We start from the raw sequence: 22,078 nt of genomic DNA on the forward strand, positions 1-22,078 counted from the left end.
GCTTCTGTGAGGTAGGTCGTATAATTATCTGCATTCTGTAAGCAGGGGAGCCACAGCATATAGAGGTCAGATAACTCGCCCATGGTCACCCAGCCAGTGTGTGGCGAGGCCCGCATTAGAGCCCCAGGAGTCCAGAGCCCGCCCCTGTCCTGCTCCTTTGCTCACTGTGAAGTCGTGTCCAGCAAAGGGCCTCGGCCAGCCCACGGAGCACCTGGTGTGAATTAATAGACCCAAGCCTTGAGAGCTGGGGGCCAGGCTGCAGTTCGCCCCGCCTTGCCCTCTTGACGGTGTCCTTTGGTGGCGGGCGGCGTGCACAGCCACAGCTGGCAGCTCTGAGCACACGCGCATTAATTTCAGCGAATCAAACTGTGCGCTCTTGGCCAAATGAAAACAGAAAACTAAGAGATTAATGGTATTCAAGGAGTACATGTCCCGAAAGGAACCTGCAGTTGCCTGAGATTCCAGTTGCCTCTTCTCGCTTAATCATCTTACCACACCAAGTGTGTATTTAAAGACAGTCTTCTAGTTCTAACATTTAAATTTCTAGTGTTTAAAGACAGGTACTTTTGGGGGGAGGGCATAGCTCAAGTGGTAGAGCACATGCTTAGCACGCATGAGGTCCTGGGTTCAAGCCCCAGTGCCTCCTCTAAAAATAAATAAATAAATAAATAACCCAAATTACCTCCCCCAGCAACATAAAAAGAAAAAAAAAAGAATTAAAACAAAAAAGACAAGTACTTTTGTACAATGCCTCTGAACACAAAACTAATGCTTCACATGCACAACCAAAGAAATTCTGTTTCAATGCTGGAGAAAAAGCTGGCTGGGCTGGACTTAGGATTTCTTGCCATTTGGTTCCTTCCTGATGGATTCTCAAGGGTGATTTTGGCTTTACATGATTTATGCTGTGGGTGCTAACCTAGAACCCAGTGTCTGTCTCCAAGCTCTCTCCCCTTCTCCCGTCTAAATTGCTTCATTGAGTTTGTGTTCCCCGAGTGTCCAGTGATGGGGCAGGTTAGGGAAGAGGAGGGTAGAGGAATTCTCACTGGCAGAGGGTCCCAGCAGCTCGGGGAATGGATGGTGGCAGGAGAATCTGCCCTGGATTCAGTGTCCCTTTGGATGCATCACAAAGGGTTAGTGGAGTCAGGCAGAGTCACGGAGCCTGGCTCTGCATGGCCCCATCTCCAGGTCTGGTTGATCTCCTGGTTCCCACTCTGAGAATACCAGTAAACCCTTGTTTTCCCACCCCGCCCCAAATCTGCCAGAACTTGAGTGTGGGTAGGAGGCGAGGCCCGGCCCTGATTACCACACTACAGACACACCTAGGGGCTGGGAGCCAGCCTCTCGGGTTCAGGGAAGGAGTAGGGGGTTTGAAGGGATGCACACTGGGCCTCGGGGCCTTGTGAACATCTGAGTGAAAAGCCTAGAATCTTTGGAGGGAAAGGGGGCTGGGGTGTGGGGTATTGGGAGGCAGAGCTCAGGGCAAGCCTGTCCCATCCTTTCCTCCCTCAGCCAGGGTTACTGTCACACCCAGGAAGGCAGCCACACTGCCCAGCAGGTCTGGTTTCTTCCTTTGCCGCCCACCTTCTGCCCTGTGTACCCTTTGCTTCAGCTTCTCCTAGGAAGACTTCCTGGGTTGAGCCCACATAATTCTGATCCCTCCTTCCAGTCTCTAATTCCCAAAATGCTTATTAAACAGCTGCTTTGGCGCTTGCTGTTAGGAATTCAAGATGGATGGGATCCCTGTCCTGTGGATCTTCTGTTCTAGTGGAAGAGACAGATCATAACCTAACAAAAAACTGGGAAACAAGGTCATTTCAGAGAATGACAAGTTCTGTGAAGAAAATAAAGTGATACGATAGTGTATAGCGTAGGTATCCTTGGTGAACCTGACTTGGGGAGGGAAATTGAAATTAGACCAAAAGCCATTAAGGCCCCAACGTTGTCGGGATCTCGGGTTCCAGGGACTGTAGCAGTAGCGTTCTCTGTGAGCCTTTCCCAACAGGTCCGGGATGACCCGGCAGGGAGGCGAGAGCCACACCCTCCTGAGGATGGGATACCCCCCCTGGTAGGGAGTTGGGATATTATTCCAGGACCGATGAATCTTGTGGGGTACTCTGAACAGGGAATCCCCCTGCCTGCTACGAGAGGATGGATTTTAGGGGAAAAATGGACGTCAGAGGCTACGCTGAGTAACTACTTCAGAGGCCCGGCAAGGAGAAAGAGGTGGCCTGCCGTTTTATTATATCCTTTATACCAGAGGGCCTTATGCTTCTTCAGGTGGTACTTTAAACTTTAGAGGGTGGACCAGGGGCACCCCGAGTCCAGAAGCCTATTGACCACCTAAGCGTCTCCCTGAATCCCTCCAGGATTGGCTGGCGGAGACCTGGGATGCCTCACCCAGGCTCCGGGAAGGTGGCCAGCAGGCCACCCTGGGATGGTCGCGCTCGCCTCCCTGTGGCCGCGAGGAGGTACTGCAGAGCCTCCCTCCACAGTTGAGCCCAAAGATGCCTGTAAAGCAGTTGCCCCGATTTAAGGACAAAAGTGAGAAGAGGATGCGGATCAAGTCAGTTTCCCCTAGTGTGTTTTGGGCCCGGTTTCTTTCATGTATTCATCAGCTGTTGTCCGGCCCTGTGCTCAGCACTGGAGATGGAGAAGTGACCAAGGCAGACAGGGGTCACGCTCTCAGGGAACTGGCCATCTCTGAGGGAGTCACTGAAGCTGGCAGGGTGCTTCCTGTCCTCCTTTTATGTCCTGGGTCCCCGAAAGGATGTCAAGGACATCAGAGGTGTCAGGAATCAGAGGTGGGGCTCCTGGGTTTGGGCACCCTGTGTGGGCTTGGTGGCATTTTGCTCAGAGACTCTGAATGCAGACTCTCTGGCCCTGTCCCCAGGGCTCCTGGCTTGTGATCAGCCTGAGCTCAGCCTGCACCCGAATCTCTGCCAATTTCATTGGTACATTGATGGAGCAGAAGTTTTTCACCGCTTCCTCTGCCTCCTGGAGGCACAGAGCGGCTGCACTGATAAGGCACTGGGTGTGAGCCATTCCCCACAACTCCCCCAGCCGTCAGCCCCAGCTTACCCTCATCCACACTTCAGTGTTTGTACGAGGCTGGGGCTTATTCTCCACCAGCCCACATCCTCCTTCCTGCCTCTCCCTGACCCGCTGCGACAGCTCTCCTCTCTTGGAACAGCGTCTTTAATATCCTTACTCCTGTTTGCATAGCTCCCTTGTTCCTTTTACAGGCTAGCAAACACCCCACTGCTTCAAGTGCAGTAAGCCTGATTTCAGAGGTAAGTTGGGCAAAGATTATTTTTTAAAAATGGAGAAACTGAGGCCCAGTGAGATCAGTTAGCTGCTTCCTGTCAGGACCACCCAGGTCATCACTCTCGGCCCAAGGCAGATTATCTGCCCCTAAATCCCTCTTCTCTTCTCCCTGATCCAGGCCATTAGCGTTGTATTGAAAAATAAAGTTTGCCAGAGTCTTAGGGAAACAAGATTCATATTTTATTTCCACAGAGAAACTCTAAAGTAGGCTGCTTCTCCTGAATGTCTGGCGTGGTGACCTGAGGTCACAAAATGGAGCAGGTGAAGAAATGCCTGGTGTATCCGATGAGGCTGGTGGTCAAGGAGACCCCACAGTAGGGGGTAGGAAACAGGACAGACAGGCCCCCCAGGCTAGAAAAAGCAGGTGGCAGCACCCAGACCAAGAGCTGGTGATTGATGTTTTTCAGGGCCTCAGTCGCTATTGGAAGTGATTTTCTAGAAGAAAAGAGCCAGTGGTAGAACGCGGCCACTCCAGGCTGAAAGCAGGCATCCTCCCACCCTGCTGCTGTGTGCCGCAGGTCCCCAGGGCCTGCCTGTGTCACCTGCGGTCCCCTCGCTTTCACTCCGCTCTAAAACAGGTATTACCTCTTCTTCCTGCCTCTGAACCTTTGCACCTGGTAGGCTCACCGCTCTAGGCCCCCATACAATTCTTGTCCTGTCTGGCTCCTTCATCAGGCCGCCCTGCCAGCCTTCTCTGTCCCCGCCTGGCCCTGCCTCTGTCAGGCCTCCCCCAGCACTCCAAGGGTGCTTTCCGAGAGTTCAAGTTCATTTTCTTAGGAGTCTCTCTCCACACCCTACGCTGGGGTCTCCTCCTCTTGAATACCTTTAGCACAACCGCCCAGAGCGGGATCCCAGCCCTGCCCCGGATAAGTGTGCCCTGTGTGGCTCCCTCTGATACTCACCTACCAAAACTTCACCCACTGAAGCAGGCCAGGCTGCACCCGGGACGCCTGCGGGACAAGAAGAGTGTCTGAGGGGACATGGCACAGTCCCTGGCACCCCCTCGGGTCTCAGACCCCACATCTCTTGAGCTGGATGTTCTGCGCCCCAGTACTTACCGAGGAAGACGGCGTGACTCCCCCCTGTAAAGAGATCAGAGAGGGTGAGGTGAGGGCTCCAGTGGCCTCTCTGCTCAGCCATGTCCTCAGGGCTCAGACCAGGATTATCGCAAAGGTCTGAGTGTGGACTCTCAGCCCATGGAATTGTTTTCCCAGGAGATGTATCAGCCTGAGTGCATTTCACCCAAGATATTGAATGTGGTCCGTGAACACACACTGACCAAGGGGAGTGGAAAGAGGAAATGTAGGTCTCCCTCTGCCAGCTCGGTGGTAGAAATTGACCACAAGTGATGGGCGAGGTGGGTACCCACAGGTGCTATTAACTGCATCTCAGCCTCCTCTCAGTCAGCAGGCGGTTTCTGATCTCTCAGTAGACGTCCTCTCCCCGAGGGCAGGGGCTTTTTTGTTCTGAGAGATGGTGGGAAATACCGCCTGATTTTTCATCAGCCTAATTAGCATTTAACACGTTCATTTTCTGAATTTACCAGATTGCTTCCTTTGCAACCCAGTAAGACCAAATCCTCCTGTTTTTCCCGTTATTTCCTGTGTGGAGTGAAGCATTTACTTTCCCACCAACCAAGAGTTCCCGGGCTAGCTTTCCCTAACTGCTAGTGTCTCCTTCTCTCCCCTGACCCCACTGGCCCCAAAGTCAGCAACTAAAGAGCTGGAGAGCAGACACTACAAAGGAAAGCTGGCTGTTTTGCCATGTGATTTTTTCTTTTTTTCTGGATCCGTGTAGTCCTTGCGAGGACACTGGCTCCCTGTTTTCTTCCTGGCACGTGACTGGCCACTGCTCCCTCGTAAGTGAGGGGGTGTGAGTGGGTGTGGAGAACCTTCTACTCTCTTCTTCCAAACTGCTCTCAGGGGGCTGGAGTCTCCCTCCACAGGGGTGGAGAGACATGACTATCAAAGCGAGCAGGATTCAGCCCAGCTAACCTACGCAGAGGACCTTAACAGTGAAAAAACTCCCTCCCTTGCCCCAGTGCAGACCCCAGTGGGGATCAGGGCGGCTGCAAGTCTTACCTTAGCCGGGATCTTGGCTGCGTACTGCCCGCCAGAGGCGTTAGGGTGTGCCTGCTGGTTATAGTTGTTCTGTGGAAGGAAGCAGGGGCGGTGGGTGGGGGCACAGGAGAGAAGGGATGAGGGCACTTTGCCCCCACTCCCCTGCCCTGGATGGACCGTCTCAAAGCCCCTGCCTCCTCCCCTCCTCACATCGCGTGTTTCCTTCTGTGGAATCTCCTGCGGCCAGGACCCACACCCTCACCTCACTGTACGGTCCTAGCCCTCCTCCGTCCCTCCATGCCTCTCCCAAATCCTCCAGTGTCGCTAGGGAGGTGACGGTAGGAGACAAGGAAAAAGGTGAAATTTAAATCAGGTGGTGGTGGTAGTGGTGGTTGTGGGTACAGCTCAGTGGTAGAGCGCAGGCTTAGCATCCACAAGGTCCTGGGTTCAGTCCCCAGTACTTCCATTGATAATAATAATATAATAAAATAAATAAATCAGTGGTCAGTGGCAGTTATCTTACCTTAGAAGTTACAGGTACCACGTCTTGCCATCCTGCGCCAGGCTGAGGAAATTATAGAACAGGACATAAAGGAGAAGTTTCAGGTTGGCCAGACCCAGGAACGGGGCTGAGAGGAGCCCAGGGCCGGCCCCGGGGCAGGGCAGTCTGAGGGAGAGGCTCACCTGGCCAGCGCCGCCTGCCCTCTTCTGGAGCGACGAGGACGCCTCAGCACCCTGGGAGGGAGAAGGAGCCGGAGAAGGAGGCGTCGTGAGGGTATCTCCGTGGCCCTGCAGGCCCCAGACTAGGGGGCTCCAGCATCCCACCTGGCCTGCCCCACCCCCTCAGTGGTCTCAGATACGTGCTGCCTACAGAGGGGACGGCAAGCCTGGAGGGAACTAATGGCCCAGACAGATATGGGACAGATTTCCCTGAACAGTGTCAGGGGTCGTGGATAGGGAGAGGCAACCCCACTGCCACCCATGCACCTGGGGCCCTGGCAGCAGCGCTGGCCTGAGCCTGAGCTAGAAAAATCGGGGAGCTGTGCCGACCCGGGCACCTCGGCCCCACCTGCCTTCTGCCCGCAGCACACCCTGCTCCCCACACAGGCATTTTCATCCCTGTTCCCAAATGCTGTTCTCCCCAGGGTCCTGGGAAGGATGGGCTGTTACCCACAGGGGAGAAGGGACGTGCCTTGGGTTCGCTCTGGCTCAAAGGAGTGAAAGGAAGGGGAGAAATCCAGGAAAGCAGATGGAGCCCCTAAGAAGCACTGCAGGTGTGCTTGCCCCCCAAATCCCCGGAGCAGGGCAAGGGGGAGATCTGCGCAGGAGAGGAACTTAGTTCCTGCCATCAGCCCTTCTCTACTGGGAACACACACTCACACACGCGCACTCATACACTCGGGCGTGCACGCACACACACACACACTCATACACTCGCGCGTGCACGCACACACACACACTCATACACTCGCGCGTGCACGCACACACACACACTCATACACTCGCGCGTGCACGCACACACACACACTCATACACTCGCGCGTGCACGCACACTTACAGAGTCAGGATCAAGATGTTCTTCCCAAGTCAGGCCTGACTCCCCGCCTTCTCCACACCTGACTGCACTCTAACCCCACTGAGGGCACAAACTGGTGGACCACAGGCCTCCAGACATTGTTTGTTTGGTCTGGATGTTTAAGTTAAGTTAGTCGCAAACAATTGAAAACCAGATTTCTAGCTTTTCTTGAAAGATCCCACAGTGTGGCCCCGTCTGTCCAGCCTCACGTGCCTAGCCCATGTGGACAAATGAGTGGGCAACACTTGCCTCAGTGCCCAAGGGCCCTGATTCCCGAAAGCCACTGGCCAGATGGAATCGAGATGTGGCCTTCTGTAGGACCCAGGGGCCCTGCCCATCCTTCCTAGAACCCAGATAATCTGACCCCTTCCCCCATTCTTCCTGCTCTCCTGTTTCTCTTCCACTTTTCTCCCTAGTGACCCCTTTCCAGCCCTGGGAGTTGGCCCCAGCCCCAGGCCCCTCCCTCTTCCCCACCTTGTGGTCCCCTCCACCTGCTCACCCTGCGGTACCCACCCAGCTGTGGCTTCCCTGGAGCCAGGCCACCCCCAGCAGCAACAGCAGCAGAGCGGAGACGGTGGCCGGCTTCATGATCCTGTGCCTGAGGAGGCCCCAACCCTCGGCCTCGGCTTTTATCCTGGGGAGGACCTGCCACCCTACTCCTTCTTCGGTGACTCACAACTTCCCTCTCCCGCCCCACCCCTGCTCAGCGTTGCATAAGGGGAGGGGGAGGAAAATGGGAAGGGAAGGAGGGGGAGGACCTGGGACAGAATCTGCAAGCCACTGCCTGGGTTCAGAACCCCAGTCCCCAGAGCTGAGCTTCCTGCCCCAGCTTTCTGCCACCCTTACCTGAAGAATTGCTTTCCAGTTCAAGAAAGGAGTGTAGTGTTTGAAGTCCTAGAGGGAGAAGGAGAGATGAGTGGGCCATGGGGAAACAGAATCCAGAGGGTGGAGTGTGGCAGCTGGTTGGGAAAGTTTCAAGATCACGTGAAAGAGAGGGTTTTGGCAGCTGGATGTGGTCTGGGGCGGGATGAAGATGAGCTTACAGGACACTGAGAGTGTTCGGATTTCTGATGGTATTGGTGATAAGCTTTGGGTGAGATTACCTATCTCACCAGTGAAAAGAGGGGGAACTTGCAGCAAGTAAGCTGCCTTGAGGGAGGTGGGGGGAGGACAGGATGACCAAGAGTGAGACTTCTCCTACCTCCCAGAGTCGGCTGAAGTAGAGGAGGGCGCGAGTGCTGGGGGCTGGGACTTGGCCCTGTGGATGAAAGTAGGGCACAGGTGAGCCGGGAGCCTGACCCCCTGCTCACCGAAGCCCCGGCTCCTGCAACCACCATCCTCAGCCTTCAGAATTCATTGTGACTAAGGTCTGGGGGAAGCTGGGTGTCTTTAGGGACATGAGAAAACTTTCTGGGAACAGAGGGTGAAAGAAGCCAGGTCTCTGGAGCCACTCGCCACCCCTCCGTCACACATACCGCACAGTGCAGCGTACTCCTCTAGCCCAGTTTCCCCAGCCTCAGGCAGAACACAGCTGTGGTAAAACCTCAGGACCAGGACCTGCCCCCAGACCTTCCCACCTTTCACCTGCCATGCCACCTCCCGCCCATCTCCCAGAGCTGGGGGGCTGAGATCACCCTTTCCAACCCCCCCCCAGAACAACAGTGGAGACATAAGAAAGGAGCAGAGACCAGGAGTGTGGGACAGCTAAGATTTATTTCAAGGGCAAATGTTGGGGTTAGTGGTGAGATAGTGGTGTTTTAAGAAGGGATGGGGGCTCCCATCCATCTGGTAGCTCCTTGTCGGGAGGTCACGGGGTGCGAAAGCTCCTCTGGTCCTGGGCAAAGAAATAAGTTCTAAGAGGGAGCTCGAGGACTAGGAATTCGGGGGTAGTGGACCAAGGCAAGGGGAGAGATTGGGCCCCTGCTCCGGAAACCTGCAGGGACCTTTTCACCCATGGCTGTCATCCAGTCCAATCCAGATATTCCAGCTTGGGCTTGAAAGCCCCCATACTTGGCCGGGACGCTAAGTGGAACCCCCCTGTCCTTAGTCCTCACTCTGGCTGAAGTCCTCCGCTCCCTCATCCCCTCTCCACCGGGAAGAAGCTGGGGTTCTCCATTTCTTTGCACATCTCTGTCCTGCCCTGCTTCCTAGGAGATTGCTCCTGAGGGGAGCCGCCCCAAACGGATTCTGCACAGCTGCGAGCACCCTCTTTGCTGCCGCCCACCCCGCGGCCAGGTGTCAGCCCAGGCCCTCAGGGAAACATCTGTGTGGGCCCTGGCTGTCCCGTCAGACCCTAAGTGCCCCACGCTCAGGGGCCTTGTCTCCGCATGGTCCACAGTAAGGAGTTTCACCCCGACCAGAAATAGTTCTTTACGAAATTGAAACAGTCTGCTCTGTTCATCTGGTTCATCCAGACCACGACTCTGCCGTAGCTGGGAGCTTCTGCACCTCCTGCCTTTCAACCCCCACCTTACTCCCAGGTGCCTTTCCTGAGGTGTGGGCGATCCCTTTGCCTCCCCGCCTACCACCGCCCACTCCCCCAACAAGCTCTGCAGGGCAGGAGTCCTGGTCTGCATTCTCTTACATTAAGGGTCAGAAGCTCCACTGCTCACAGGGGCCAGTTGGGTGGCAGAATGACAGTGATGGGCGGGGGCAGTCTGTCCAGTGCAGAGCAAGCCCCCGTGGCAAGAAGCAGCTGCTACTCAGCTCTAGGCCGTCATGGGCCGTAGAAAGAGGGGCCCAGAGTGTACATATTGTTTTTAAAAAATAGATCAAACCAACCAATCAGTGGGCCGCCGATGGCAGCTTCTGCCTTGGGGATTTGTTTGGATGGTTCGTCTGCCGTCCCGCCTTCCAGTCCACCCCCTGTGCCCTGGAGGTACATCTGCTATTCTGGAGTCAAATCAGCCTGGCCAGGGGCTCCCCCTCTAAGGATGGGGTGAACAGGGCAGAAGGAGCCGGAGGATCTAGGCCCCAAGTGTTTCCTAAAATGATGTACGTTCAGGGCCCAGACTAGAGCCGGGCACCGGCAGGCTCTCAGCCAGCCAGCGTTCGTTCCTTTTCCCTTCCCTCTCGGTGTCAGTCCTCAGCTGGCCTTTTAGCTCCTGATGGTTCAGTCCATCCCCTCCCCCTGCCTCTGCTTCCTCCCTGGTTCCTGAGGATCAGGCCTGAGAACTCACTCTCCGCTGCACCTTCTAGTGTCGAAATGGAAACTGAGGTTCAGCCCTGCTCAGGTCTGTGTGCTGAGACATAAAAGAGACCCCTTCCCTCCTCATCCCCAACTCCCAGCTCTTTCCAAATTCTCCCTCTGTCTTCAGGGCTCTGCTGTCCTTCCTCCTTGTTTCTATCTTTTTTTTTTTAAACACTGGCTGAAATGCTCTCCTAGAGGCCATTGACATTGTTCCCTGACTCACCAAGCAGGAGTTAGCTTTCTTCTCTCTGTCTTTCTCCCACAAAGATCAGAATGACACAGCCTTCCAGCCCTTACCTTGTTTATGGCATCCCAATTAATGAAACCCAGCTTGGATTTAAAATTCTGCAGAGAGAGAGAGAAAAAAAAAAAAGAAAGAAATGGCCCAACTGGTCCACAATGTAATCGGCTCAAGGTCTCAGGACAAGAGAGGTCAAGGGCCACCATTGATGGTCACTCTAGAAGGAAGGCTGCAGCCTGTGGGGCCAAGGGACAAAGGTTTGGTTTTCCAAAAGAGAGTGAGCAGAGCACTATTGCTGAACTCACCTTCCAGAAAGCTTCGAAGTTGAAGGGCCCAGGAGTTGTCGGAGAGTTCTAAGAAACCCATGAGAAATGGGTAAGAGTCAGAACCGACTTTGTGAGTATGGGGCAGGGGCAGGAGACATAGGGAGAGGCAACGGTGGGTCCCAGACCAAGGAGGAGTGATGCCCCCACTCACCAAGCTGTTGATTCCACTGACATCTTCACCTGCTCCGCTGGACCCTTGCCCCTGTGTGGGGAAAAGGCGACTGGTGTTCCAGGCTCATGCATCTGGCCACCAATCAACCTGCTCCTGGCCCACTCATCTCCGCCTTTGCTCACGTTCTCTGTCCTCCCTGTAAAGCCTCCTTCTTCTCTTCTTTACACATCGCCTAAGAGCCCTACCTCCAGAAAGCCTTACTCAAATGACTCACTACTCATTACCCAGAATAACCCTACCGAGTCCTTTGAATCATATCCATATTCTTACTTCCACCCATTCCTTGCTCCCAAAACACCGCTAGTAACCAATATTTAATCCCACTGTGTGCTGAGCTCTGGGCCCCATCCTGCCCCATTCCCATGTGGAGATGCCTCCACTTTGCAGATAGGGAAGCGGAAGCTGGGAGCTGTCCAGCAACTTTGCTCAGCACCTGTCTCCATGTCAGACTCCAGCGTCAGGACCCTGATCCACCTTGGTCCGGTTATGGTGCAGACAGCTCTGCAGTAACTGAGGAGGGGTGAGCGAGTTAGGCTTCATGGTCCCTATTTTACCCAAGAGGAAGCCCAGGCTCAGAGAGGTCAGCTGACTTCCCTGGAGACACACAGATGATTGATGATACTGCTGGTGTTTGAACCCCCATCTTCTAGGTCAAAGTTCACTGCCTTTCTTTCCACTTGTCAACTTGGCCTTCTTAAATCTGGTTTTTAAAAATACCCCCTTGACCATTCTTTTGTTATTTTTGTCTGTTTTCCCCCCTCGCTACATATTTAAGACTTTGGTATATTAAAAAACTGGAAATAGAGTTACAGGCTGGGAGGAGGTTTCTTAAAACCTGTCTCCTCATAAAAGGTTAGCATCCCTGATACGTGAGAGCTTTCTCAATGTAGCCCCACTGCCCCCGTGCCTCCTTCTCCCCAGGGGCGCGCCCCTCACCCTGCAGGCCACCCTCACACCAGTGCGCAGACCGGCAGCATCGGCCTCATCCGGAAGCTTGTCAGAAGCCAGAACCTCAGCCCCACCCTAGACCTGCTGAGTCAGAATTTGCATTTTCACAAGACCTCTAGGTGATGCCTTAGCCTACCCGCTCCTCTGTCAGCGCTGCAGGTGCCGACAGAGGGCCAGATTTCCAGAATAAGCTAGGAGGGAAATGCATACATCCAAAGCAGTATTTCAAAACGCTGTCCAAGAGGTCACCGAGTTCTGTTCACGGGCCAGTTGAAACAATTTTGTTTCCAAAAGGACTGGTTTTCCTATGATTTTTCACCATCCCTTCTGTGGTATAAAGCGGGAGATATCATGTAAGGAGTTGCAATGAATGAATAATATGGAACTTAATATACTTTCTAGGGGCACACATTTGGTTTCTTCCCCCTAAATTGTAAAGTCACCCAGAAGGGTTTGGGACAGAGGTTAGCGTTAGGCACGGGGACGAGCAGAGTTGAACTGAGGAGTGGGCACAGTTTGCCGTGACAAACCACGGTCACTGCAAGTGTGGCTCTCACCTGACTCCCAGATGCTCCGGACTCACGGACTTCATTCCCTGGGTTGTTACACTGTGGGAGGGAGGAAAAGGGGACGCTCTCAGTCCCCACCTAGGCACCAACTCCAGACCCCAGACTGCAGCATCTTAACCCCGAGGCCGGCCCAGGTCCCCCATCCCCACCCCGGCCCAGCTGTCCTCTCCCCTCGGTGCCCCCATCCCTCACCGCCTCTTCCCCTTCCCACAGGTGGGGGGAGACCTGCACAGGCGCGCGCTCGCCAGACACTCACCTCGGGTTTGTTTCCACCACCACTTCCACCTCTGCTACCTGAGCTGGTGCTGTATCCCTAGGAGGGGAGGCAAGAGTCTGTATGGGGTCTTCAGAGGACTTGGGCAGGGCCCACATAGTTCCCATAATAGGGATTAATCCCATAATTGGGATTATGATATTTTAACCCCCTCTCCTCAGCCTCCATGCCTTCCCAGCTTTATCCAGTCAATCACTGGGGGAAGTTATTTGGAGCACAGGGAAGGCCAGGTGTGGCCAAGTGCATTTGGAAATGTGGGATAATTTGGGGATTCTGAGCTGTTGCCCTTTACCCCCACCTCACGCCAGGGGCAGGAAAGGCCCCGGAGCCCAACTTCATAAGAGCTGTGACCCTGGCAGCTGGGGGTTCATTCTGCCCTCCTCCTGCCTCACCTCCCCCTCTTCCTCTCCTGGGACCCAGAAAGGGGAAGGGACCCCTGGGGAGTCCTACCTGGGAGCCCGTGTAGACCCCTTGATCAAAATTCCTGGAGTTTTCCAGGGGTTGGTCCTAGACAGAGTCGGGTGGGGCGGTCCAGGGAACAGTAAATTAAAGCAGCTCACGTCAGCTGGCTGGTTCTAGTTACTTCCCTCCTCTTGCCTGAGACCTTCCTCAGACCCCCAAGGGACCCAGCTGTGCTCTGATGGGAGTGCCACCCTAATCCGGCTGCCAGGTCGTGGTCCCCTCCTGGTCCTCTCACCCCTCGCGTAGGGGCCTCCTGTGGCTGTATTTATTAGTGTTGTCTACCCCGCAGCTCACAATGTCCCTAAGTCTCCACATGCGGTCCTGCCCTCGTTCTCCTGGGAGCATCCCAGAAAGGGGTCTTGTTTTCCTGGGCCAGGGGCTTCCATCCACCAACCAGCTCTAGTCAGATTTGCCCAGTGGACACGCCTGCAGGAGCAGAGCCTGGACAGGGGACGGAGCATCCCCGCCATCGCCGAGTGGAAGATGAGGGGACAGAGTGAACGCGGTAGGCAGGGCACTTCTTCCAGAAAATCTGAGTGCATGCATAAGCAACACTGTTCAGTGGGGCTGGGAAGGTGGGGACCAGAAGCTGGGGAGCCCCGGGGTGACAACTACCTTGGGGCTGGCAGCGTTCAGGGAGGCCTTGGAGGGGATGTCCTCAGCAGGGACCACCAGGGGCCTCCATCCTGTCTCTGCCTTCAGTCAGAAGCAGCACTTACCCAGCTGGGCCCAGAACTGCTGCTGCCACCACTGCCACTGCTGCCACCATGGCCACTGCTGCCACCACTGCCACTGCCACTGCCGCTGCTGCCACTGCCGCCGCTGCCACTGCTGCCACCACTGCTGCTGCCACTGCCACTGCTGCTACCACTACCACTGCTGCCACTGCTGCCACTGCCGCTGCTTCCCTGAGGGGCAGGAAGTGACCAGAGCAAGGTCTAAAGATGAGAACACCAAGACTGCCTTCCTCCCTCCCCTCCTCTCCTGCTCAGGAATGTGTCTGCCCCGGCTGAGGGGGCAGCATCTCTGTTTTCTCCCTGTGCAAAATGCCCTGCTCGCCCTGCCCTCTTACCCCAGAGTGGCTGGAGCTTCCACCTGAGCCAGATGGCGGGGGGTTGGTGCACTGTGGACAGAAGGGGACAGGTGAGTTTCCAGACTCCCGTGGAAGCCGTCCCCGCGGACCAGGCTCTCCTGCCTCCTGTGGCTTGGCTCTCTTTCCCAACATGTCTCTCCCTCAAGGCCCAGCTCGCTCTCCGGAGCCTCCTCCCCGCGCCCACCTCTCCTCTCATCTAATCTGCCTCTTCCCTCAACCGTCCCCCCTCCATCTTTCTTCCCCTTTGGTCTCTCCCACTCTCCACCCCACACATCCAGATTCCCCTTCTTTACCAGACTCTTCCTCTTACCTCTTTATTTGGGTTGTTGCTGCCTCTCACTGACCCATAACCAGGTTGGACAACAGCTCCCTGTTGGGAGGGTGAGACTGAGTATGGGATCGGGAGGGACACAAGGGAGGCACTGAGAGAGTGGGCTCAAAGGGAGGGAGGTGGCAGGCATCAGGGCTGGGGAGTTACTTTACCTGAGTGTTGGTCCCCAAGTTGAATGGCCCTCCATGGCCTCCTTGGCCCCAGGAGCCTCCTTGAGAGTTGGTTCCAAAGCTGCCACCTGAGCCCCCAGCGTATACCTGGTCCCAGGGAGTCCCTGGACCTCCAGGATTGCCCTGAGAGCCAGAGATGCCATGGCCATCAGCTGGGGGCTGGCCGTTGGTTCCCTGCAAGAACAACATGGCTACACTGAGTGTGTGTGACCACTGACTCCAGGGCAGGGGAGAGCAGGCAGAGCAACTAAGACAGAGAGGAGCCAGGGCAGGATGGAGGGAGAGGCAGGTAGAGAGAGACCCCAGGGTGGTAGAGGAGGGAGGACCACATGGAAGGAGGCTGGCTCATACAGCCACCAATAAGCGAGCCATTCACTCTTTCATCCTTTTTTCAAGATTCTCCACCCTGCTGCCCACTGCCTCCCTTTCCAGGCCTGGCTTCCAGCCACTCACCCAAGCACTGTTGCCGCCAGGCATCCCCTGCCTGGAGCTGTGGGCAGCATCTGCTCCATGTTGAATGATACCCTCAACCTGTCTGCCAGTGTTTCCAAGAGCCCGGGCTCCTTCCCCAAGGCCATGGGCGGCAGCACCTCCCGCCTCATGGCCAGGGACCTCAGAGATTCTGTGGCTGTTGGCTTCTCCCGACTTGCCTCCGAAGGCTTCTCCCAGACCCTCTCCAACAGCTTCCCCCAGCCCCTCTCCAATGGCTTCTCCCACCATGTGTCCAGCGATCTCCCCAGCATCTGTTCCCTCACTCTTCCCTCTGTCCACCAATGGGCCAGCCTCCCCACTGCCCAGGCACAGGGCCAGCAGGAGGCAGGCCAGGGACCCCTGGAGCTTCATCTCTGCCTCTCTCCTCTCCTAAGTGTCTTCTTCCCACCCAGGTTTACTCGTTTGCCCTTTCTTTTCCTCTGCGTCTGTGTGCCCTCCTCCGTCTTCCCCTTCCTTCTGACTTTTTGTTCTCCCCACTCTAGGTCTGCAGTCTTCTCTCCTTTCTCAGATGCCCCCGCCTTCCCAGAGTCCTCCTCCCTGCCACTACTCCTTATACTGGAGCTTGGGAGAAGGTGGCAGGGCTGAGCAGCCCAGAGTCCCTCCCCTCCGTGACTCAGGGCCAGCCACCCGATAGGGTAATGAGCTGTAATTGTGAGTCTGAGAGTCTGTGTTGAAACAGAGAGGGAGCCCGTGCAGCAGGGAGGGAGGGAGCAATGGGTCGAGACTGGTACAAAAGTCTTCCGATTTCCCAACCCCAGGAATTTGGGGCGCAGGGTGGGGGTGGGGTCGTCTGAGGAGATAGACTGTTGGGTCTCCCAGAGGTGGATGGAGAGGACTTAAGAGAGAGGACTCAAGCAGGAGCCCACGGAGGGTGGAGAGGTGCGGGAAAGGGTAGGGAGCCCAGTGGAACAGGACCCACCCCAGGTGTAAGCCAGCCTGGGTCGGGGGCACCTGAATGAGTGGCAGGTGCCCCTTCGTGGCCTTCCCCTCTCAGTTTCAGGCAGCCTGTGTCTCTCTCATCTTGGCCCCCAGTGCTGCCCTCTTCAGGTGACTGACCACCTCACAGTCTCCCACACCCTCCAGCAGCAGAAAGCCTGGTCGCCGGGAGACGGCCCCGCGGTGGGGACCCCAGGCGTCAGAGAAGGAAGTGGCCACGATCCTGAGAGTGGTCATCAGGGCGTTTCAGTTAGCACTCGGGCTGCTCTTGCTGAGAAAGCTGGGTGTGGAACAGGAGAGATGGGCGGGCCAGCCACCCCCAGGGAATGAGTGGGAGGGACAGACCTAGGGAGGGTGCACCTGACCCGGTAAACCCATCCTGTTTACCAGGCCTGGAGGGGACACGAGTGTGAGCTCACGGCCTCCTGCGAGGGCTGGGACGACACCAGCTCACCCACCCTGCCCCCAGCCTCTCCCAGCAGGGACAAGGCAGCACGGCCAAGGGAGGAGGGGTCAGCACAGGGGCAGGAGCCCCCGTCAGCCCCCTCCCCAGGGCCCAGCTCAGGATGCAGAACTTGGGCATCCTCCCCAGGTCTCATCACTGCTCAGTGAGCGTAGCTGCTTCTCCCAGGAACCCCAGGTCCTCCCACTTGGCACTGCCTTGTATCACTGGGATTCATCACCAGGCTAGGAGGGGCCGGTTTCCACCTGCTTTTCTCAACGTCTCTCGGTCAGTCTCTCTCTCCACCCCAACACCCACACCCCAACTTGTAACACCCAACACCTCTCACGATGTAAACACAATCCCTGTCTGTTCTCCATGGCTCCTTCCTGCCTCCCTGTTATTCCGTTGATGACTCTTTAATGAGGATAATAGTTGTGGTGTTAACAACAACAGCAATAATAATAATCATTGGAGCTCCAGTTTATCCACAGCTTTCTCTGTGCCCAGAGCTGGACTAAGTATTTTAAGGCCCAGACAGCCCTGGGAGAATCAGTCTTATTATTACCCCATTTGGAGACAGAGAATGTGGGGCTCAGAGAGGACACAGTGCGTATGTGATCGAGGCAGAGCCAAGCCCAGCCTGTCCCATCCCCGAGCCCGGCTCCCAGCATCTTCTATCATCTCAGTGCTGCAGACCTTCCTTGCTTTTCAAAGCCCTAATTCTTCTCTGGGTAGAACTGGTTTAGTTTTGCTCCAGGACCACTTGAGGGGTGGAGAGCTTCTCTGCCACTGAGAGTTGTCTTTAAACCAGCTGACTTTCTTAAGTGTATTTTAAGAGAATACTTTATACCACTACTCTCAGTGGAAAGTCAGGCTCACTTGCCCGTAAATGAAAAGTACCAGAAAAACAAAGTGAGAAGAAAACAATGAAATCACATTGTAGCTGACTGTAGCCCCTGTGCCTCTTTGTTGAAAAGGGAGATTGGCCAGTAGGAGAGAGGTATTCAGGGCACACCAGCCCAGGAATTGTCTCCCTCCCCACCCATGCAGAAAGCGTCTAGGAAAATTAAGAAAAGAGTAAGTGTCTCGCAGTGTGATTCGGACTTATTCAAAGCCATGTTCACAACCACCTACATTTTTCTATGTTCTACCTCCTGGGAAAAACTGCCCTCAGACGTCTCTGGACCAGAGAGGTCACTTTAAATCAGCCTTAAGGCATGTTAATTACATACCTGTTGTGAACAGAAACAGAAGACCAGATGCTTTCACAAGCATGATCTCGTTTAATTTTCACCATCACCTCGAGATATAGACGTTATTCCCATTTTACAGGTGAGGTAACTGAGGCCTAGAGCTGTTACACACACACGAGACCATATACAAGATCATGGCAAAATGGAGCTGGCAGAATCTGACAGCTTTTTCTCCTACATCACCATGCCTCCTCTGTTCTTGTCTATAAAATGGTCCACGAGTCTGACATGCCTACGTCATGTCCAGGACCCTCTGATTTCAGCTGTTCCCTTTGATGCACTACTGCATTTATTCAGTAAATGTTTACTGAGTGAGCACTCTGTGACACGCCTATTCTAGGCACTGGGCATACAGCAAGGAACAAAGTCATCAGTCTCTCTCTCTCCCCCTACGGAGCTCACCTTCATTGTGGGGAAGCTGGACAATAAACAGATCAGGTGCTGATGTGTCAAGGGAGAAACATATAGTGGGGTGAGGATATAGAGAAGACAGAGGGAAACAGCATGGTCAGGAAAGGGCTCTTTCAGGTGTGATATGTGAACTGAGACCCAAAGAAAGTAAGAGAGTGAGTCACGAGGCTATCTGGATATAGCGTATTCCAAGCTAGAGGGGAACAGCAGTGCAAAGGCCCTGAGGCAGGGGGCTGCTTACTCTATTTGAGAAACACTGTGACTGGACCAACGGGGAATGGGAGGAGTTGAAGTCAAAGAGGGAACAAAGCCAGATTGTGAGGCCTCGGGGACCATTGTGAGCACTTTGACTCTGAATGAAGTAGAACCTGCCAAGAGCTTTGAGCTGAGGAAGGCTGTGATCTGACTCAGGTGTTAACTGGGGAACAGACCAGGGTGGGGACATGGTATGAGGACTACAGAGACCAAGTAGGAGACTTCAGGGGGAGAAAGGAGGTTGATTCAAGTATAGAGGGGAAAAATAAAAATAAATAAATAAATAAATAAATAAAAGTGAGGGAATCAAAAAAAAAAAAAGAGCAGATCATATTTTGAATGCTGCACACAATATGTAGTTTTAATGTCTAATGGCCAAGATAGCTGTAATTGTCATCTGCTCAATATTACACAGTACAGAGACATTTTCAAAAGGCAAAGAACTTTAAATTGCTAATTTGTTGGGGGAAATAATTAGGTTTTCAGGCTCATGTCACTATAAAAGAGAGGTAGTGTTCCATGGTTGCGTTGAGCTATAATGGCCTTCAGTTGTATGGTAACTCATGATATATTAAAACAAAGACTGTTATTTGAGCCCCTTACTTTTCTTTTTTTAAATATTCTGATGGTTTTATTAACAAGTATTTAATACATATATTGCATACCGTATATAGTATATGAGGACTGTACAGTACAAATTTATGTTCATAGTTTGACATGACAAAATGTCATTACTGAATTCCCATTGGACTACAGGAGCCCCTAACTTTTCAATTTTTATAACCTGATAATAAAATGAAATATCAACTTCCACAATAAAATTTCTAAAAGGCAAAGGAAAAAGAATATAGAGGGGAGATGGGGTCTTGGGTGTGGATGATGTCTTTGCTCCCTTCTCTGGAGTCCCGGGCCTCAGGCTGACATCTGCTGGCTCACTGTGTCCGCAGGGCCTGACCTGGAGCCTCAAACTGACCTGGAGTTCAAATCCCGGCTCAACCAGTTACTTAAGATCACCACCACATCATCTTAACAAATCTGTGCAACAGGTTCCTTGTCTGTAAGAGGGGTGAATACGAGGATTGCATGAGGTAACACGTGCAAAGAGCTTAGAACAGTGCCTGGCACTTGGGAGCACTCAATCAATATGTGTTCTTGTAAGACTGTTGGAATACTTCCCTGACACTTGTTTAATTTTGAGACTCAGACACGGCTGCACAGGCACCTCGTGAAAGGCGCAAAGGCAGAAACTTACTTTTGAAGAGGACTTACGTTGAAGTAGCCCCTCACCCTCCCCAGGGTCCCCGGGGAGCATGCCACCTCTCAAGCAGAGACCCCCAGCAGGGAAGCGCTCGATCCAGGAGCCAGCCCTCACTACCTGCTAGCTGGGTGGCCTCCTTCGACTCTCTCCCTTCTCTGAACCTCAGCTTCATCATCTCTAAGGGGGGTAATCACAGTGCCTGTGTCGGGGGAGGTTGGGAGGGTGGATGAATCACGTCTTCACCTAAATGCTTAGCAGAGTCCATGCCCAGTAAAAGATGGCTGTGAGAGTCCCACCCATCTCCCTGTCCCTCCGCATCCCCAGAACTGGCCTCCTCTCTTTCCTGCTCCCTGGCCTGGCTCCGCCTGGCTGTCTCAGGTGCCTAGTTCTTGCTCGCTCTTATCCCAAGGACTTTCCCAAGTCTGCTCAAGCCAGTATCCTCCACTCTACGAGTTGCCAGAAACTTTGTGCCCAGCCTCGACCCCTCCTCTAGAACCTCTTAGTCTAGGGAGAAATGGAAATGAAACCGGTAAATACATAATTACAGTCTGTCACAACACTGGAAAGACCAGGATGCATGCCATGAGAAACAAGGGTGGCCCTTCATGCAGGTTGGGTGAGACCGGAAAGGGAAAGAGAGGCTGGGAGCATGTTCCCGGCAGAGGGACCAGCACCCCAGGCCTCAGGGCAGGAGTGAGCCACCTGTATTTTACCCTTCAGATCCGGCTAAGCTCTTCTTTTCCAGAAGCCTCCCAGGATTGACCCCCAGCTCACACAGATTGTCCCATATCTCTCTGGAACTTTTGAGTGCCCATCCAAGCAAACCCAGCAAGAAAATGGGCATACAAATGAACTCAATGAAAGCTTTTACTTTGTGAAAGAATGAATCCCTTCTCAAAAGGGATTCCTCCAGTCCAGGTGAAACGATGCCCACAGGAGACCATCAGTACATGTGCAGTTCGCATGAATGCTTCCATTCATTGAAATACAGGAAACAAACAGCTGCAATTTACTTTGAATTGCATCAAAAAGGTATTGGCACGTGGCTAGATGGCTAGGTGGGTGATGGGTGGCTGTGAGATAAAGTAAGCAGAGTCAGATATTAGTGTAGAATGTAAGTGGTGGGTAGGCAGGTAGTCAATGGAAAATTCTTTCATCTTTGCAATAAAATGTTGCAGGAGGAGAGAAGGAACATAGGTGATTAAAATGGTGGTATTCTACAAATAAGGCAAAATGCAGTGAATACAAAGTGTCAAGAACATCACCTTCACAGGGCGCATCAGGCCCCTCCCCTCCCTGGTGTGTCCTTTACTGACACTCCTTTGTGGCTGTTTTCATATTCTGTTTGTATGCCTTGTCGCCCCAGGAAGCCTGTAAATTCCCCAGGGGCAAGAACACTGTCTTTTATTTCTGATCTCACGATTGATGGAATTTGGGGGCTGGAAGCCATGTTTGTAGTCCTCTCCTGCAGACACCCGCCCCCTTCACACGGGAGGAAAGTGTGGCCCCGAGAGGGGAAGGGTGCTGCCTGCAGGCACCCGGTGCTGTTGGAATGTAGGTCTCCCAGCACTCAGGCCCGTGCTTGGCAAGTGTTCTGGAGACTTCATAGGCAACTTGTGAAAGGTCAGGTTCTGGCAATAGACAGGCCTGCTGCTTTCTCATGGGTTACCCCGGGCAAGTGCCCTGGCTCCTCTGAGCCCTAGTTTCCTCATCTGTACAATGGGGATCGTAAGAGAACTTCTGCCTTTGGGCTGTGAGAGGCTTAAATGCTTACAGAGAATGAACAGGACTTCACACGGTACCTGGAACCTACTAAGAAGCTGCTGTCATTCTTCTGGGCTTTGAGCTGCCCATAGGTCAGAAAACTGGGCGCACATTCCTCTTTCCTCTCTCTTTCTTCACTGACTCCCCTCCCTACTGAAATGAAGCAGGAAAAGACTTCTGGGTTTTCAGAACAGCCTTGGTAGCTCTGGGCTGTTTCTCCCTCCATTTACCATGTGATCTCGGTCACATTTCTTAACTTTCATGAGCCTCCGTGTGCTTCTCTATAAAATGGGGCAATAGCAGGACCTCTTACCTAACTGGATGGTTGGGAGGATTCGGTGATGTCATGCACGTAAAGCGCAGGGAGCCTCGCACGCCTTAATTGCACAATACACAAAAGCTACTATTGTTATTCCTTTGGTGCCACACCCCTGGATGAGGATGCTACCCCCGTGGGCTTCACCAGGGTTCCTGCCCTCTTCTCTGATGCTTTGGCCCCCATACTGGCTGGGGCAGCTTTCCCTG

At 53.9% G+C, this 22,078-nt stretch overlaps 1 protein-coding gene across 2 annotated transcripts; it reads right to left on the bottom strand.

The window, feature by feature from the left end:
- Positions 1-3,485: 3,485 nt before the first annotated feature.
- DMKN (dermokine) lies at positions 3,486-15,760 on the bottom strand. 2 transcript variants are annotated; one of them, XM_031456971.2, is made up of 19 exons: positions 15,193-15,760; positions 14,722-14,913; positions 14,549-14,608; positions 14,218-14,268; positions 13,865-14,053; positions 13,134-13,190; positions 12,666-12,722; positions 12,398-12,448; positions 10,872-10,922; positions 10,700-10,747; positions 10,451-10,498; positions 8,165-8,221; positions 7,810-7,857; positions 6,072-6,122; positions 5,911-5,952; positions 5,409-5,477; positions 4,386-4,409; positions 4,230-4,277; positions 3,486-3,762 (listed from the first exon to the last, which is right to left on the bottom strand). In XM_031456971.2, the coding sequence occupies exons 1-18, from the start codon at positions 15,580-15,582 to the stop codon at positions 4,230-4,232; spliced, it is 1,533 nt and encodes a 510-aa protein (XP_031312831.2). In that variant the 5' UTR covers positions 15,583-15,760; the 3' UTR covers positions 3,486-3,762. The 2 variants fall into 2 exon arrangements, with proteins under 2 accessions (XP_031312831.2, XP_064345323.1); XM_064489253.1 differs by lacking the exon at positions 13,134-13,190.
- Between the last annotated feature and the right edge of the window lie 6,318 nt (positions 15,761-22,078).

This window comes from Camelus dromedarius, chromosome 9 (genome assembly GCF_036321535.1).
Source record: "Camelus dromedarius isolate mCamDro1 chromosome 9, mCamDro1.pat, whole genome shotgun sequence".
In the NCBI taxonomy this organism is placed as follows: domain Eukaryota; kingdom Metazoa; phylum Chordata; class Mammalia; order Artiodactyla; family Camelidae; genus Camelus; species Camelus dromedarius.